Source organism: Carcharodon carcharias, chromosome 7 (assembly GCF_017639515.1).
Source record: "Carcharodon carcharias isolate sCarCar2 chromosome 7, sCarCar2.pri, whole genome shotgun sequence".
NCBI classification, from domain to species: domain Eukaryota; kingdom Metazoa; phylum Chordata; class Chondrichthyes; order Lamniformes; family Lamnidae; genus Carcharodon; species Carcharodon carcharias.
In genome coordinates this window covers 102,043,516-102,060,327 of record NC_054473.1, presented here as the reverse complement: position 1 = coordinate 102,060,327, position 16,812 = coordinate 102,043,516, and the positions used below count along the sequence as shown (strand labels likewise).

The 16,812-nt window shown below is 43.2% G+C and overlaps 1 protein-coding gene across 1 annotated transcript in view; it reads right to left on the bottom strand.

The window, feature by feature from the left end:
- LOC121279963 (septin-7-like) overlaps window positions 1-16,812 on the bottom strand; it is a 192,844-nt gene that overhangs the window by 144,710 nt on the left and 31,322 nt on the right. The window contains exons 5-7 of the mRNA XM_041191581.1: window positions 6,790-6,924; window positions 5,256-5,373; window positions 4,145-4,237 (exon numbers count right to left, since the gene is read on the bottom strand). Coding sequence (XP_041047515.1) covers window positions 4,145-4,237; window positions 5,256-5,373; window positions 6,790-6,924 — 346 coding nt within the window. The remainder of the gene's footprint in view (window positions 1-4,144; window positions 4,238-5,255; window positions 5,374-6,789; window positions 6,925-16,812) is intronic.

The following is a 16,812-nucleotide window of genomic DNA, read 5'->3' as shown; positions in this document are numbered from 1 at the left end:
AAGATAATGAAAGAAAAACCACACAATACTGCAAAGGTTAATGGTAGATCAGAAGATTGGGCACAATTTAAAAACCAGCAAAGGATGACTAAAAATGAGGAAGAAATAGAAGTATGGCAGAAAGCATGCTAGAACTATAAAAACAAATGAAGAGAGTTTCTACAGGTGTTTAAAATGGACAAGAGTAACTAAAAAGTGAACATTGCTCCTCCAGACAGTGAACCTGGGGAAATAATAATGGAAAATAGGGAGATAGTGGAAGCCTTGAACAGATATTTTGTGTCTGTCTTCACTGTGGAAGACACAAATAACATCCCAAAAATAACTGGGAATCAAGAGGTGGAGAAATTCAAAACAGTTACAATCATCAGGGAAAGGGTCCTGAGAAAACTATTACAACTAAAAGCAGATAAGTCCCCAAGACTCAATGGGCTGCAACCTAGGGCCTTTAAAGTGGCTGCTGTGTTAGCAGATGCACTGGATTTCATTTTCCAATATTCCCCATATTCTGGAAAGGTCCCATCAGATTGGAAATTGCAAATGTGACTCCTCCATTCAAGAAAGGAGAGAGACAGAAAGCAGGAAACTACAGACCAGTTAGCCTAACATCTGTCATAGGGAAAATGCCAGAATCCATTACTAAGGAGGTACTTAAAAAAATCTTAATGCAATCAGGCAGGTTCAACATGGGTTTGGGAAATTGTGTTTAATTAATTTGGAAGAGTTCTTTGGAGAAATAGCAGGCAACATTGATGAAGGGCAGCCTGTAGGTGTGGTCTACTTGGAGTTTCAAAAGGCATTTGACAAGGTGCCACATCAAAGATCACTACACAAAATAAGAGCCCATGATGTAGGAGTAAGATATTAGCATGGATAGAGGATTGGTTAGCTAACAGGAAGCAGAGAGTAGGGAAAAATGGGTCATTTTCAGGTTGGCAAGATGGAATTAGTGGAGTGGCACAGGGATCAGTGTTGGGGCCACAAAGTGTCTACAATCTACATTGTTAGAATCATATCTCTCAAGACTGAATTTTTCTTTTACAAATCGGAAGGACATGGCATGATCTGGACATTTGGGTGCTGACCTGGATTTTTTTTTAAAAAAGGTCACAAGTTCACCTTGGAACTGTCAGCAAGCAGGCCTCTTCCAAGAAATCACTTCACCTATATGGCACTTGAAGGAGATCTGGCTGTTTTGAACAGCGATCATTAATTGATGGAAAAAAAAACTGGTAACTTGCTGGAAATCACATGTGTGAGGGGAATAAAACTTAAGCTGTGAAGCTGCTTGTTTTGAAGGCAGTCTTATAGGAGAACAAACTGAGGAAGGAAGGCTACCTTAACTGGCTCTCTCTCTACCTTGTCTGCAATTGCGTGTGGCTATCAAACTGTAGCCAAGAACCTTCATCTGAATGTTGCTAGTCTACATTTGGACCTGCAAAGCTGTGTCCAGCTGGTGGGAACCCCCAGACATTCACCGGTACCAGCTCTTCACACAGGGGAACTCCAGGTTGACAACGTCGAGACACTGGACTTTATCCTTTATTTTATAACACTCATCCTCCAAAGCCCATCTCTGCAGGGAGACTCTATTTGTCACAAAAACAGAATTACCTGGAAAAACTCAGCAAGTCTGGCAGCATCGGCGGAGAAGAAAAAAGTTGACGTTTTGAGTCCTCATGATCCTTCAACAGAACTAGGTGAATCCAAGGAAGGGGTGAAATATAAGCTGGTTTAAGGTGTGTGTGTGGCGGGGTGGGGAGAGAGAAGTGGAGGGGGGTGGTGTGTTTGTAGGGACAAACAAGCAGTGACAGAAGCAGATCATCAAAAGATGTCACAGACAACAGAACAAAAGAACACATAGGTGTTGAAGTTGGTGATATTATCTAAACAAATGTGCTAATTAAGAATGGATGGTAGGGCACTCAAGGTATAGCTCTAGTGGGGGTGGGGGGGAGCATAAAAGATTGAAAAGTATTTAAAAATAATGGAAATAGGTGGGAAAAGAAAAATCTATATAATTTATTGGAAAAAACAAAAGGAAGGGGGAAGAAACAGAAAGGGGGTGGGGATGGAGGAGGGAGCTCAAGACCTAAACTTGTTGAATTCAATATTCAGTCCGGAAGGCTGTAAAGTGCCTAGTCGAAAGATGAGGTGTTGTTCCTCCAGTTGGCGTTGGGCTTCACTGGAACAATGCAGCAAGCCAAGGACAGACATGTGAGCAAGAGAGCAGAGTGGATGTTAAAATGGCAAGCGACAGGGAGGTTTGGGTCATTCTTGCGGACAGACCGCAGGTGTTCTGCAAAGCGGTCGCCCAGTTTACGTTTGGTGTCTCCAATGTAGAGGAGACCACATTGGGAGCAACGAATGCAATAGACTAAGTTGGGGGAAATGCAAGTGAAATGCTGCTTCACTTGAAAGGAGTGTTTGGGCCCTTGGACTGTGAGGAGAGAGGAAGTGAAGGGGCAGGTGTTACAATCCCCATCCACCACTACTCTCCTCCGTCTGGCTGAACTTGTTCTCACACTGAACAATTTCTCCTTCAACTCCTCTCACTTCCTCCAAATAAAAGGTGTGGCTATGGGTACCCGCATGGGCCCCAGCTATGCCTGTCTCTTTATGGGGTATGTGGAACATTCCTTGTTCCAGTCCTACTCACCGTCCAAGGGCCCAAACACTCCTTTCAAGTGAAGCAGCATTTCACTTGCATTTCCCCCAACTTACTCTACTGCATTCGTTGCTCCCAATGTGGTCTCCTCTACATTGGAGAGACCAAACGTAAACTGGGCGACTGCTTTGCAGAACACCTGCGGTCTGTCCGCAAGAATGACCCAAACCTCCCTGTCGCTTGCCATTTTAACACTCCACCCTGCTCTCTTGCCCACATGTCTGTCCTTGGCTTGCTGCATTGTTCCAGTGAAGCCCAACGCAACTGGAGGAACAACACCTCATCTTTCGACTAGGCACTTTACAGCCGTCCAGACTGAATATTGAATTCAACAACTTTAGGTCTTGAGCTCCCTCCTCCATCCCCACCCCCTTTCTGTTTCTTCCCCCTTCCTTTTGTTTTTTCCAATAAATTATATAGATTTTTCTTTTCCCACCTATTTCCATTATTTTTAAATATTTTTCAATCTTTTGTGCTGCCCCCACCCCCACTAGAGCTATACCTTGAGTGCCCTACCATCCATTCTTAATTAGCACATTCGTTTAGATAATATCACCAACTTCAACACCTATGTTCTTTTGTTCTGTTGTCTGTGACATCTTTTGATGATCTGCTTCCAACACTGCTTATTTGTCCCTACAACCACACCACCCCCCCTCCACTTCTCTCCCCCTCCCCCCCACACCTTAAACCAGCTTATATTTCACCCCTTCCTTGGATTCACCTAGTTCTGTTGAAGGGTCATGAGGACTCAAAACGTCAACTCTTTTCTTCTCTGCTGATGCTGCCAGACTTGCTGAGTTTTTCCAGGTAATTCTGTTTTTGTTTTGGATTTCCAGCATCCGCAGTTTTTTTGTTTTTATTTTTTGACTCTATTTGTCCCTTGTTTGAGCGCGTGTGTGCGCGTGTGTGCGCGTGTGTGCGCGTGTGTGCGCGTGTGTGCGCGTGTGTGCGCGCGTGTGTGCGCGTGTGTGCGCGCGTGTGTGCGCGTGTGTGCGCGTGTGCGCGCGCGCTGGGGGAATTCTTTAGGAAGAGAATGATAGTTAAACTTCCTGATTATAATTGTGTTAACCAGTACTAGCACCTTGTTAAAAGAAGTTCTGTTTTTAAATGGATTAATCAGTTTTTTTTTGAAAGAAGACTGGTCAGAGTCTCTTTTCCTCTGGGTAACAGAGGTATAGGTACACAATTGGCCATTTTGGTGAGAAAATTAATCATTTAAACTAATGGTACAGAGGAGTGGGGCTTGATAATTCGCGGTAGTCCTCTCATCCCGGTCAAAGAATCTACAAAGGGATTTAAATAGGTGTGTATCAGAATGCTGTAGAGTGACACACTCTCAGTGAGAAGCATGATTTGATCACAGTGCTGTATGGAGGGACACACTCTGTGAAGCGTGTGGTTCATTCACAGCGCAGTATGAGAATTGTGAATAACTTACTCGAGCACAGCAGACAAAAGAAAATAACAAATTACCTTAAATTTTTTCACCAACTTATTATCCTCTTCATCTTCTGTACCTGGAAATTCATAAATCTTAATCTTCTGCTCCTTGATCTCTTTCATTATCTGTATAAAAAAGATCAAGATATTAATCTCAAGAATTGACAGAACAACCCCAGACACTCGCGGGCGCTCCCCTCACTTCCCGCGCGACAGGGCAGACCCTCTCCCCAGTCAATGTGACAGTGCAGACAATCACCGCACTGTGTGTATACTCTACAGTAACAATGTGCCGAATCTCCCCAGGTTTCCACCTCTCTCGACTCCTCCACTGTTACTATATCATCAGATTGCTTATCCAACATCCAGTACTGGATGAGGAGAAATTTCCATGAATTAAATATTGGGAAGATTGACGCCATTATTTTCAGCCCCCATTCCAAACTCTGTTTCCTAACTATCTTCACCATCACATCCCATGGCAACAGTATGAGATTAAGCCAGTCTGTTCACAACCTTGGTTTCTGACCCAGAGATGAGATTCTGACCTCATAATCGTGCCATCTCTAAGACTGCCTATTTCCACCTCCATAACATTGCCCAACTGCACCATCGTAGCTCATCCAGACATTCGGTTCTCTCTAGACTTGACTATTCCAAAGCACGGATGGTTGGGCTCCCACATTTTACCTTCTGTAAACTTGAGGTTATCCAAAACTCTGTTGCCCATGTCTTAATTTGCATCCTGTGCTCGCTGATCTACAATGACTCCAGGTCAAGCAAAGTTTTGTTTTTAAAATGTTCATCCGTGCTTTCAAATCCCTCTATGGCCTCACCCTTCCCTTTCTTTGTAACCTCCTCCAGCCCCACAACACTCAGTTATATCTAACTCGAACCTCTTGTGCATGTCCAATTATAGTCGCTTCACTGTCCAGGCCCCAAGCTCTGGAATTCACTCCCTAGAACTCACCACCTCACTGTCCTCCTTTAAGATGTCTTAAAGCCCACCCATTTGACCAGACGATTATCTGACCTAATATCTCCTATGCAACGCAATGTCATGCTTTGTTTTATAATGTTCCTTTGAAGCACCTTCATTATGTTAAAGATGCAATATAAATATACCAAGTTGTTGTATCATTACCAGCTTTTTGAAGTGTTGGCATTCCTCAGGGGTGAGCGTGTCTGCTTTAGCAATGAGTGGAATAATGTTCACCTTGTCGTGTAAACGTTTCATGAACTCGATGTCCAAAGGCTTCAGCCTGGAAGAGAACATGGGCAACTGAGTAAGAGCTGGAACAGGATGCACTGTGTAAAATAAATCTGACACTTATCCTCTCTGACTGCAATCACGCTTCTACATCCATTTCCCACCATCCCTCACTCTTCCCAGGGCGGCCAAGTGTCTACACTGTCCCCATTTCTTGTTGGGTCTCCTGAGCAATGTGGAGTACACCTGCTCCTGCAGTCCTTCCCTTGTAGTCTAGGAGTGATGGGGGAAACCGAGCCACGCCCCTTTTTTGCAGCACTAGCTGCTGTATAACAGTAAGTTTAAACGTCCCTTTGTTTAAAAGCCGCTTTGAGAAGCTATGGAGAGAAGCAAGTGTGTAATATAAGTGGGTGAGGGGGTAGGCTGCATCAGGAAGGTGGGGGGAGGTCGGGTTCCAGGGATGGTTGGGGTTCAAGGGGTAGTCAGCAGGTGGTATCTGGGTGTAGTCAGGGTGTTGGGGGGGGGGGGGGGGGCGGTGGTACAGTTACCCAGGACTTAGAACTCGTTTTAATCCTTCTAACTTTTCCTGGGTAACTATTCTACTGACTTAAGTCGGAACCATCTAATTCTCCGACTTTAAATCGAAGTTTTGGAGGGTTCCACACCGGAGGGGGAGGCAGTTGCCCAACAGATGTTCAAACTTCCCGGGTAATTCCCGCACAGTCAGTGCGTGGGGACTTCTTTATCTGTATAAAAAAGATCAAGATGTCAATCTCAAGAATTGACAGAACAACCCCAGACACTCGCGGGCGCTCCCCTCACTTCCCGCGCGACAGGGCAGACCCTCTCCCCAGTCAATATGACAGTGCAGACAATCACCACACTCTGTGTATACTCTGCAGTAACAATGTGCCGAGATGCCTGCCAGAATCTCCCCAGGTTTCCACCTCTCTTGACTCCTCCACTGTTGCTATATCACCAGATTGCTTATCCAACATCCAGTACTGGATGAGGAGAAATTTCCATGAATTAAATATTGGGAAGATTGAAGCCATTATTTTCAGCCCCCACTCCAAACTCTGTTTCCTAACTATCTTCACCATCACTCCCCATGGCAACAGCACAAATGCTGGGGTACAACCATTCAGAGAACAGAAGTTCTAGGCCATTGTGCTTCTTTCACATGGGATAAGAATGAAAAGCAACTTGCATTTCTACAGTTTTCGTATTCCACAAATAAACAGGATGTAACAATTTGCATCAGGAGAGGCGACATTTGGGCCTTCATCTTTGTGCTGATCCTTTGCTGCAGCAGTGCCACACTGATTCCACTTCCCCACTCCAGTCTTTCTTTTGGCTCTGATGAGGACAATTCCCTTCCCCCACCAATTGGCCAGAGTCACAGCAGCGTGGGATCTGATGTGAGGGGGAGTGTGAGACAGTACCTTCCTCCCATTCCAAGACTCACCCATGTCCTGACGGAGCGATGAAATACAGGCAGCAGTGCACACGTGTGTCTGCCATTTGCCGCCGGTTCACTCGGGACTCAGAGTTTAGGAAATCCTCAAACTTGCTGTCAATGTAGTTTATGACCGGCTGCCAACTGCACAAGAACAGAAGAAGCAATGAAGCATTCAGTGAAAGCAACCCTCATGTCAGCACTCCCCACAACCCATGCTCACTCTTACAAATGGTAACTACTTCCACTCAGAATAATGTTCAAGGCTGCTTGGGAAAAGGAACTTGCATTTATATAGCACCTTCCACCAAATAAAAATATACAAAAGTCCTTCACAACCAATGAGATAATTTTGAAGCGTAGTTATTGTTGGAATAGAGGAACATCGACAGGCAATTTGTGCAAAGAAAGGTTCCACAAACATAAATGAGATAAATTACCAGAAACTGTTTCTGATGTTTGTTGAGAGCTAAATATTGACAAGGACATTGGGGAGAACTCCCCCGCTTTCTTCAAAATGGTGTCATGAGGTCAAAGGGGAAGGGTGGGAGGAAAGCAAAAGATCGAGATGGGGTAGTGGGATGGAGGGCTTTAGATTTCTAAGGCATTGGGACCGGGTCTGTGACAGGTGGGACCTGAACAAGATAAACAGGTTACACCTTAATGAGACTGGGACTAATGTCCTCATGGGGAGGTTTGCTAATGCTTTTGGGGAGAGTTTAAACTGTATTGGTAGGGGGATGGGAACCTGAGGGGAAATTCTAAGAGGAGAGGATAAAAACTGGCAGTAGGAAGTAGAGAACTAATAACTGATAAGAAGGATATATCACAGAGTCGTATCAAGGCAGATAGAATACTTGGAGAGTTTGATAGAATTAGAGTAGACAATACTAAGTCATTAGAGGGGTCAGAAAAAGAGGGAAAGTAAAAAAGCCTAAATCAGGGTTAATGTCGATGTGTGAATGCACGGAGTGTGATTTATAAGATTGGTGAATTACAGGCACAGGTTGACAAATGGAATTATGATGTTATTGCTGTAACAGAGGCCTGGCTCAAAGAAAGGCAGGACAGGATGTTAAATATTCCTGGGTACAAGGTGTGTAGGAGAGACAGAAAAGGAAGTAAGGTGGTGGGTGGTGGCTGGAGAGTGCAGTATTGATTAAAGTTGACATTACAGTACTGGAGGGAGGATGTTTCAGAGGGGTAAAGGGTGGAATTTCTCTGGCTAGAGGTAATGAATGAAAAAGGTGCAATAACATTGATCGGTGGAGTATATAGACTGCCAACTCGTGGAAGGGATGTGGAGAAACATATCTGCAAAAAAATTACAGAGGTGCAAAAAAAAGAGAGTAATCATAATGTGGACTTCAATTATCCAAATATAGGCTGGGATGGGATTAGTACAAAAGGGACAAGGGGGGCTAGAGTTCCTGGAGTGTGTTCAATATCATTTTCTGCTGCAGTATCTTTCAGACTCAAAGAGAGGGCAGGCACTGTTGGACCTGTTTCAGGCGGATAATTTGGCTCAATTGGATCTAATATCAGTAGGAGGGCATTTACGGGACAGTGATCATTGTATCCTAAGGTTTAAGTTGGCAGTGGAAAAGGACAAGGAACAATCCAGAGCAGGGATAAATAATTAGGGGAAAGCAAACTGGATGAGATTGCATCCGAGTCGAGTTGTTACTCACAATAAGAGGTTGTGGTGAAAGAATTAATCCAGGCTGGTCTCTTGGTTAAAGCTGGTTTATTTCCAAGATAAGTCCTCAGTGCTATTAATTTCCACACAAAGTGTTCCGGCTGTACCTCTTTTATTCTATTTAGATAGGATAATTAATTATCTTAGAGCTGGTACTTCTTTTTGTAAAACCATCTGATAGTTGGTGATTTGCATCAACCCATTTTTCTTTAGGGATCTCTTTTCTCTCTAACATCTCCTTAATGCTGGCTAGGTCTACTTGCAGTCTTTTTTCTGTGACACTTTTCATGGAATGAACATTGTCCCAAAGAGACCAGTTAACAACATAACATTCCCTGGGCAAACTTTTCCCACATTGCCCCTTATATAACATTTCTGTCAATATATTGGATAAGTAACCCCCCATATCTAATGCTTCTACTAAGGCTAATGTTTCAGCAGCTAAGGTGCTTTTCACTACCCTTTTTATTTTCATGGCCTCCCAAGCCAGTGGGCAACATTTATCTTTCTTTCCCACTAAGAATATGATGAACCCTGCTGTGCCCTGCTGGAAGATTGACATGTGAAGCATCACTAAAAATGACCAACCTCATATCTTCTGGATCACCCAAGGCTGGAAACTTGAGCACATATCTCTTGGAATTTAATTTTTTTTTAAGTGTTTTATTTGCTCTCAGAATTTGCTCAACTGTAGCATGTTTCACCATGGTGCTCAGCTCCAACACATCATAACTAGCGTCAGGCCTAGTCTGAGTGCACAACCAGTTCAACTGCCCATTTCTTCCTTGGTAGCAGGTTCCTCTTTCTGTGAAGATCTACCACGAGTTATTGGGATATAATTAACATTTTCTAGATAAGATTGTTGATTCAATGTCAATCCTAACTTGCTCTGCTTAATGTCTAAACCTATGTATTTAAAGGCCCCAGAAGCCTGACTTCCAACCTGGAATTCCTTCTTTATCTTCTCGATTACCCTCTGTTCAAATTCTATAGATCCTCCCCTCAGGAAATCATCAACATACATGATAAAGTTTCCAGCTCGTTTCTCCTTACCAGTAGAACATCGTAAGGTCTGCTTTTAACTGAATGCAACCTGTTTTCTACAGGGCAGACCTGAGGGAAAAATACCAGACTCTCGATGCATCATTCAACCCATAAAGACACTTATTCAGCAGAATTCCTTTCGCGAGTCCGTGTTTTTTTTTTAGGGTCACGACCACTTTCTGGTCCACTGTCAGAACTCATATTGTGCTTTCTGGGTTTCCACATCTTTACCTCGGTTTGCCAATTAATGTCTCCTGTCCTTCATCCTGCACATTTAACCAATGTTTATATTTACCAGTGGCCTTTCCTGCTCTCCCTTAAGATGGTGGCATCCCTCCACACACTGGTCCCTTCTGGCATGTGTTCCTACTTTGGGTAATTGCCCTTTTGGACAAATAGCGTTGTCCTGTACCTCAGGATTACTTTGTTCATAGTCAGTCAACCCTGTATCTGCCATCATCTGCTCCTCATAACTACCTAGTGTATGTTTATGTGATGTGCATGGTGTCTCCTCACGTTCTATGTCCTGTTCAGAACCTGTAAAGGTATAGTCAGTACCAATTAACCATAAAGAATGTACCCTAACAATTTGATTACCGTGTTGCACAATTACTACTTTCCCATCACTCCCTATAACCTTGCCAGGTCCTTTCCACTCTTTCTGGCCTTCCCTTTTATAATATACCATGTCTCCTTGTCTAACCTGTATTCCTAATGGTCTTATGCAGTGCCATAGGGCCCGCTGAATTTTCTCCAAAACCTCAGCTTTAATGAAAGTTTTTTGCCCGCATGCAAAGCGTTCAGATGAGCAGAAAAAGTGGAGCTAATGCTGGTCCCTTCTAGAGCAGGGGGAGCATCTGACAACACCAGAGGTAACATTGGATTTCTTCCATACACCAACTGATACAGACTGTACCCCCCAACCATTTGCAGAGTTCTTCGCATGCGCCACCCACGCTAGTGCCATTCGCAGTTTACAACCTGGTTAGATAAAATATTAGCTGATCAACATGTCATCTATTACAGCATGGTTTCTTTCACAAAGACCATTACTAAACAGGCACTCAACTGCAATGTGCATAACTATGATGTTTAAATTTTTGCACATATCTCAAAATTCCTCATTGGCGAATTCCCCACCATTATCTGTGAGGAAATTCATTGGTGTTCCTAATCCTGTTCCTATCCATTTCTTCATGACCTTATCGACCATGGTCCTTTTGTCTTTACTGTGTATCACAGTGGATAGGCCAAATCTGGTTGCCATATCTATGAAGTATAGTAAAAAAATACCCCTATCCTTGTCCCAAACATTCAAGTCCATTGCCACTGCATCGTTAAACTCCCTGGCTAGTGGCAAGTTCACAACAGGTCTCAGTGGTGTCTTGCGATTTTTAAGGCAAATTTCACACTGAGCAGTGATTTGTTCAATAAGATCATCATATCCTTTATCGACCAATCCTGCATCTCAAAGCAGAGTCTTCAGTTTCTGTGGCGCCAGATGTGCAAACTGTCTATGTAATTTCCAAATGATCTTCTTTTTGTCCATCAAATTCTCATTCTCAGCAGTTAATGAAACTTCATGAACTTTTTGATGAGAAAGCTCTGGCTTCCTTAGTGGCAAGCAGTAACGGCCTGACCAAGTAAAATGCAGATCCACATTTTTCCCAAACACGACTGCTCTTTCATTCTTCACACCTAGTGTCATCTGAGCCTTCTTCATCGCAGATCGACTCAACATTAGCTAGAAACCACATCAGTACTGATAAACAGATTGATCCCTGCTATCTTACAAGGGAGGACCATCCGTTTGGAGGATTTTTATGCATTGTCATCACCGCACCTGAAGCAGATAGAGCTTTCGTACTCCTTGACCTTCCGCTGGTCTGCCTCATCGAGAGAATGCAGGTAGCAGTCAAGCCAGTCCATGCCGCACACCATAGAAGTGCAACCACTGTCCAGAACTGCGCAGCTGAAGGAATCAACCAGCAAGATACTCATCACCGGATTCAAACTCAGTGATCAATACAATTCCATCATGGCAGTCACCATCATCATTTTCAGTTTCAGATGAATCCGTCTCATGGGTCACTTCAAAAACACAATTCCTTTGCTGTGGGCAGGTCATTGCGTAATGGTAGTGGGAATCACACCGCAAACAGTGATTAACAAATCCCAGTGCATTGTTTGGGTTTAAACATCTACGGTTACCATCCCAGACACACGTTTTGTCCCAACTCTCAAATTGGCCAGGGTTACGACCATTTTCAGACCTCGTCATTAACCCCATCTTTGTATTGGAATCTGCATCTAATATTTGGTCAACCATGAAATTCAGTCACCATTGAATCCTCTATCCTTTGTTTTACAGCATAGTTGTTCGCATTTGCTAAAAAAATTGGCAGGGTATGACTGTTTCCCCAGAAATTTTTTTAGGGCAGCAGCCATTTGATCTAAGAGAGGTTCTTTCCCCCAGAACTGAACACCTGTTAGTACTAAAAGACTATCAACATGGGAAATGTGAGCACAGTCCAGTAATTTAAATGCCAATACCGATTCTGGAATTTCAAGTTCAAATCGTTGTAGTCTCCTGCACCATTTATCAAAATCCATAATATATTCTTCCATGAATTGATCATCTGATTTCCTAAACCTATCAAAGATCGTCCAAGCTTCATACCCTTCCAATAACTCATCCTTTTTGTAGAACTTATCCAAAAATTGTATCAGACGGTTTAATCCCTCTTCATGATCCAAATCATCCACTGTCCACTCTGAAAATACCTTTCTCCTTATCTTACTTTTAGTTGGTAATGATAACGCCAAAGCCATACCTTGCTTCTTCCGGGGTATAGCAGTAACCTGGGTCCACATTTCAACTTCAGCCTTCCATTGATGATAAGGTTCAGAGTCAGAAAACATTGGTGGAGAGTCAAAGCTTGTGATTTTACACCATCCTTCCACCATTCCATAACTTAAATTGTCAGTAACAGTGCACTTCTTTTCCCTGAGGATTGAGGCAGAAATCTTCATGTACAGCAATCAATTAACAAAGCTTAAAGTTCATCCTCTGCTACCATGTTACTCACAATAAGAAGTTGTGGTGGAAAAATTAATCCAGGCAGGTCTCTTGGGTAAAGCTGGTTTATTTCCAAGGCAACTCAGTGCTACTAACATCCTAGTAGCTTCCACACCAAGTGTTCCAGTTGTACCTTTTTATTCTATTTAGATGGGATAATTAATGCCCATCACATGTTTTACTAACATTGGTTTTAACAAGCTGATTGCCATATTAACACAAGTGAGTTGGAATCAAATGTTGGCAGAAAACAGTGGCTGAACAATGGGCTGCCTTCAAAGAAAAAAGTATTACAGGCAATATCAAGGTATATTCCCTTAAAGGCAAAAGGTAGGGCAAATAAATCCAGAACGTCCGGGATTATGGGAGAGATAGAAGTAAAGGTTAAAAGTAAGAAGTGCGCATACGACAGATGTCAGGTAGAAAATACAATGGAGAATCAGGTTGAATATAAAAGGACCAGAGGGGAAGTGAAAAAGCTAGTAAGAAAAACAAGGAGAGATCATGAAAACAAACTGGCAGCGAACAAATAGGGAATCCCAAGGTCTTCTATAAGCGTATAGATAATAAAAGGGTGGTAAAAGAAAGAGTAGGGCCGATTAGAGATAAAAAAAAGACTTTTCCAAAACATGAGCAAGGAGCAGGAGTAGGCCATTCAGCCCCTCAAGCCAGCTCCGTCATTTAATAAGATCATGATTGATCTGATAGTAACCTGAAATCTACATCCCACCTACCAGCGATAACCTATCACCCCCATGCTTACCAAGAATCTACCCAACTCTGCCTTAGAAATATTCAAAGGCTCTGCTTCCACCACCTTTCCAAAGGCTCACAACCCTCATGTGAAAAAATTTCACCTCATCTCTGTTATAAATGGGTGGCCCCTTATTTTTAATTAGATTCTCCCACAAGAGGAAACATCCTCTCCACATCCGCCCTGTCAAGGACCCTCAGGATCTTATATGTTACAATCAAGTTGCCTCTTACTCTTATAAACTCCAACGGATACAAGCTTTGTCTGTCCAACCTTTCCTCATAAGACAACCCATGTGCTTGTGGAGGCAGGAGAAATAGCGGAGGTATTAAACGAGTACTCTGCATCTGCCTTTACAAAGGAAGAAGATGCTACCCAGGCAGAGGTGAGAGAGGAGGTAACTGGTACATTAGAAGAATTTACAATTGAGAAGGAGGATATGTTAGAAATGCTATCTTTAGTTAAAATAGATAAGATACCAGAACTGGATGAGATGCACCCAAGGGTACTGAGGGAAGTGAGAGTGGAAATTGCAGAGGCACTAGTGATAATCTTCCAGTCTTCCTTAGCCAGAGGGAGGGCCAGAGAACTGGAGAATTGTGAATGTTACACACTTTATCAAAGAAGAGTGCAAGGATAAAACCAGCAACTACAGACTCGTCAGTTTGACTTTACAGGTAGAGAAACTTCTGGAAACTATGGCCAGAATTCTTCCCCCGTCAGGCAGGCTCGGAAGGAGCAGTCGGGAAGCCGACCGCTGCCCACCATCGGCTCCACACCACAATTTCATGCGGGCGGGCCAATAAAGGCTCGCCCTGCGTAGATCGCGAGCGAAAGCGCTGAGCGCTACCTGTGCGGGTGGGGGAGAAGGAAGAGCTGGGCCTTGCGTGCAGTTGCAGCTGCCTCAGGGAAATTGAAACACTTCAAAAAAATTAATAAAAGCAATAAAAATTTAATAAAACATGTCCCCACATGTGACTGTAACATGAGAAGGGACCTGATTTTAATGTCAAAAGAAAGTTTTTATTTAATTTGTATGAGCTTTAGGAAACCTCATCCCGCTCAAGGATGAGGGGGATGAGGTTTCCCAAAAAAATGTAAAGGCCGCTTGGTCTTTTTGCCTACCCGCCAACCGTTAGGTTGGACGGGCAATGTAAATTTGAAGTTAATAAGCTCGTTAATGGCCTCAATAGCCTTTCAATTATCAGCAACCGTGCAGCCGACTCCGGCACGCACCTGCGAGTGTGCGATGATGTTGGGACGCACACCTGATATCATTCGCGGCATATTACATTCGTACATGTTGGGCACACGTCCGCATGCCATAGGTAAAATTCTGGCCTATAGTGTGGGACAATGTCAATAGTCACTTAGACAAATGCAGGATAATTAAAGAAAGCCAGCATGGATTCATTAAGGGAAAATCATGTTTAACTAATTTGCTGGAATTTTTTGAGGAGGTAACAGAGAAGGTTGATAAGGGAAAAGTAGTGGGTATGGATTTTCAAAAGGTATTTGATACAGTGCCACACAAGTCTTGTGAGCAAAATTCTAGCTCATGGAATAAAAGGAAGAGTTTGTACTTGGATAAGAAATTAGCTGAGTGACAGGAAACAGTAGTGGTTAATGGATGATTTTCAGATTGGAGGATGGTCTGTCGTGGAGTTCCCCAGGGGTCAGTGTTGGGACCCTTGCTCTTCCTGATATATATTAATGACTGAGACTGTGATGTGCAGGGCATGATTTGAAGATTGGAAACATTGTCAACTGTGATGAGGGTAGTCTTGAACTTCAAAAGGACAATGACATCATGGTGAATTGGGCAGACAAGTGGCAGATAAAGTTCAATGCAGAGAAGTGTGAGGTGATTCATTTTGGAAAAATATGGAGAGACATTATAAAATAAAAGGAAAATCTCTAAAGGAGGTGCAGGAAAAGAGGAACATTGGTGTATATGTACATAAGTCATTGAAGATGGCAGGGCATATTGAGAGAGCAGTTCATAAAACATATAGCATTTTTGGCTTTATAAACGGGGGCATTGAGTACAAGAGTAAGGAGGTCATGTTGAATTTGTATAAAACACTCGTTGGGCCTCATCTGAAGTACTGTGTCCAGTTCTGGGTACCACACTTAAAAAAGGATGTGAAGGCACTGGAAAGAGTACAAAGGAGATTCACAAGAATGACTCCCGGGATGAAGAACTGTAGCTATGAGGGTAGATTGGAGAGGTTGGGACTGTTTTCCTTGGAGAAAAGAAGGCAGAGAGGAGACTTGATAGAAGTATTCAAGATCCGGAGGAGTATCGTGTGCAACTGCTCCCACTCAAGAACTAGAGGGTGCAGATTCAAAATAATTGGCAAAAAGAGCAAAAGTGATGCGAGGAAAATTTTTTTCACCCAGAAAGTGGTTAGAGTCTGGAATGAACTTCCTGAGAGGGTGGTGGGGCAGGTTTGATCAAGGTATTCAAAAGGGAATTGGATGTCTATCTGAAAGGAAAGAATGTGCAAGGTTACAGAGATAAGGCAGGGTGAACGGGCCAAGGTAGAAAGCTCTTTCAGGGAGCCAGTACAGATTCAATGGACTGAATGACATCCTATTGCACTGTAAAGATTCTGAGATTCTGTGAAGTTGGAAGCAGGGGTGGGAGTGGGAGCTACGGGGAAATACAAGGGGAAAAGTGCAAGCTACAGCCTACAGTGTTTATACATGTTTAATTTAGATGAAGGCTATACATCCTGACATGGTGTTCCAAAAAGCCAAGAAGCCCTTGAGAAGATCTAGCAGCTATCCATCACCACAAAAAGGAAATTAGGAGAGCAAAAAGGGGGCATGAAAAAACATTGGATTTTCCTTTATTTTACCTGCCAAAGTTATCTTACAAGTACATTAAGAGTGAGAGGATAACTAGGGAAAGAGGAGGGCCCATTAAGGACCATAGTGGTAATTAATGTGTGGAGCCGGAAGACATAGGTAGGATTCTAAATGAATACTTTGTGTTGGTGTTCACAAGTGAGAGGGATGACGTGGTTATGGAAATCAGGCAGAACAACTGTGATAAAATTAAAGAAATTAGCAGAGAAAGGGAGGAAGTTCTAAGTGGTCTGGCAGGCTTAAGAGTAGATAAATCTCCAGGCCCAGATGAAACGTATCCCAGGCTGTTGAGTGAGACAAGGGAGGAGATAGCAGGGGGCGCTGACAATTTTCAATACTTCGCTGACCACAGAAGAGGTGTCTTGGTGAGACCACACCTGGAATAGTGTGTGCAGTTTTGGAATCCTTATCTGAGCAAGGTTTACCTGACTGATTCCTGGGATGGCAGGACTGACATATGAGAAGAGATTGAGTGGATTAGGATTATATTCGCTGGCGTTCAGAAGAACGAGGGGGGAATCTCATAGAAACCTATAAAATTCTAACAGGACTAGACAGGGTAGATGCAGGAAGGATGTTCCC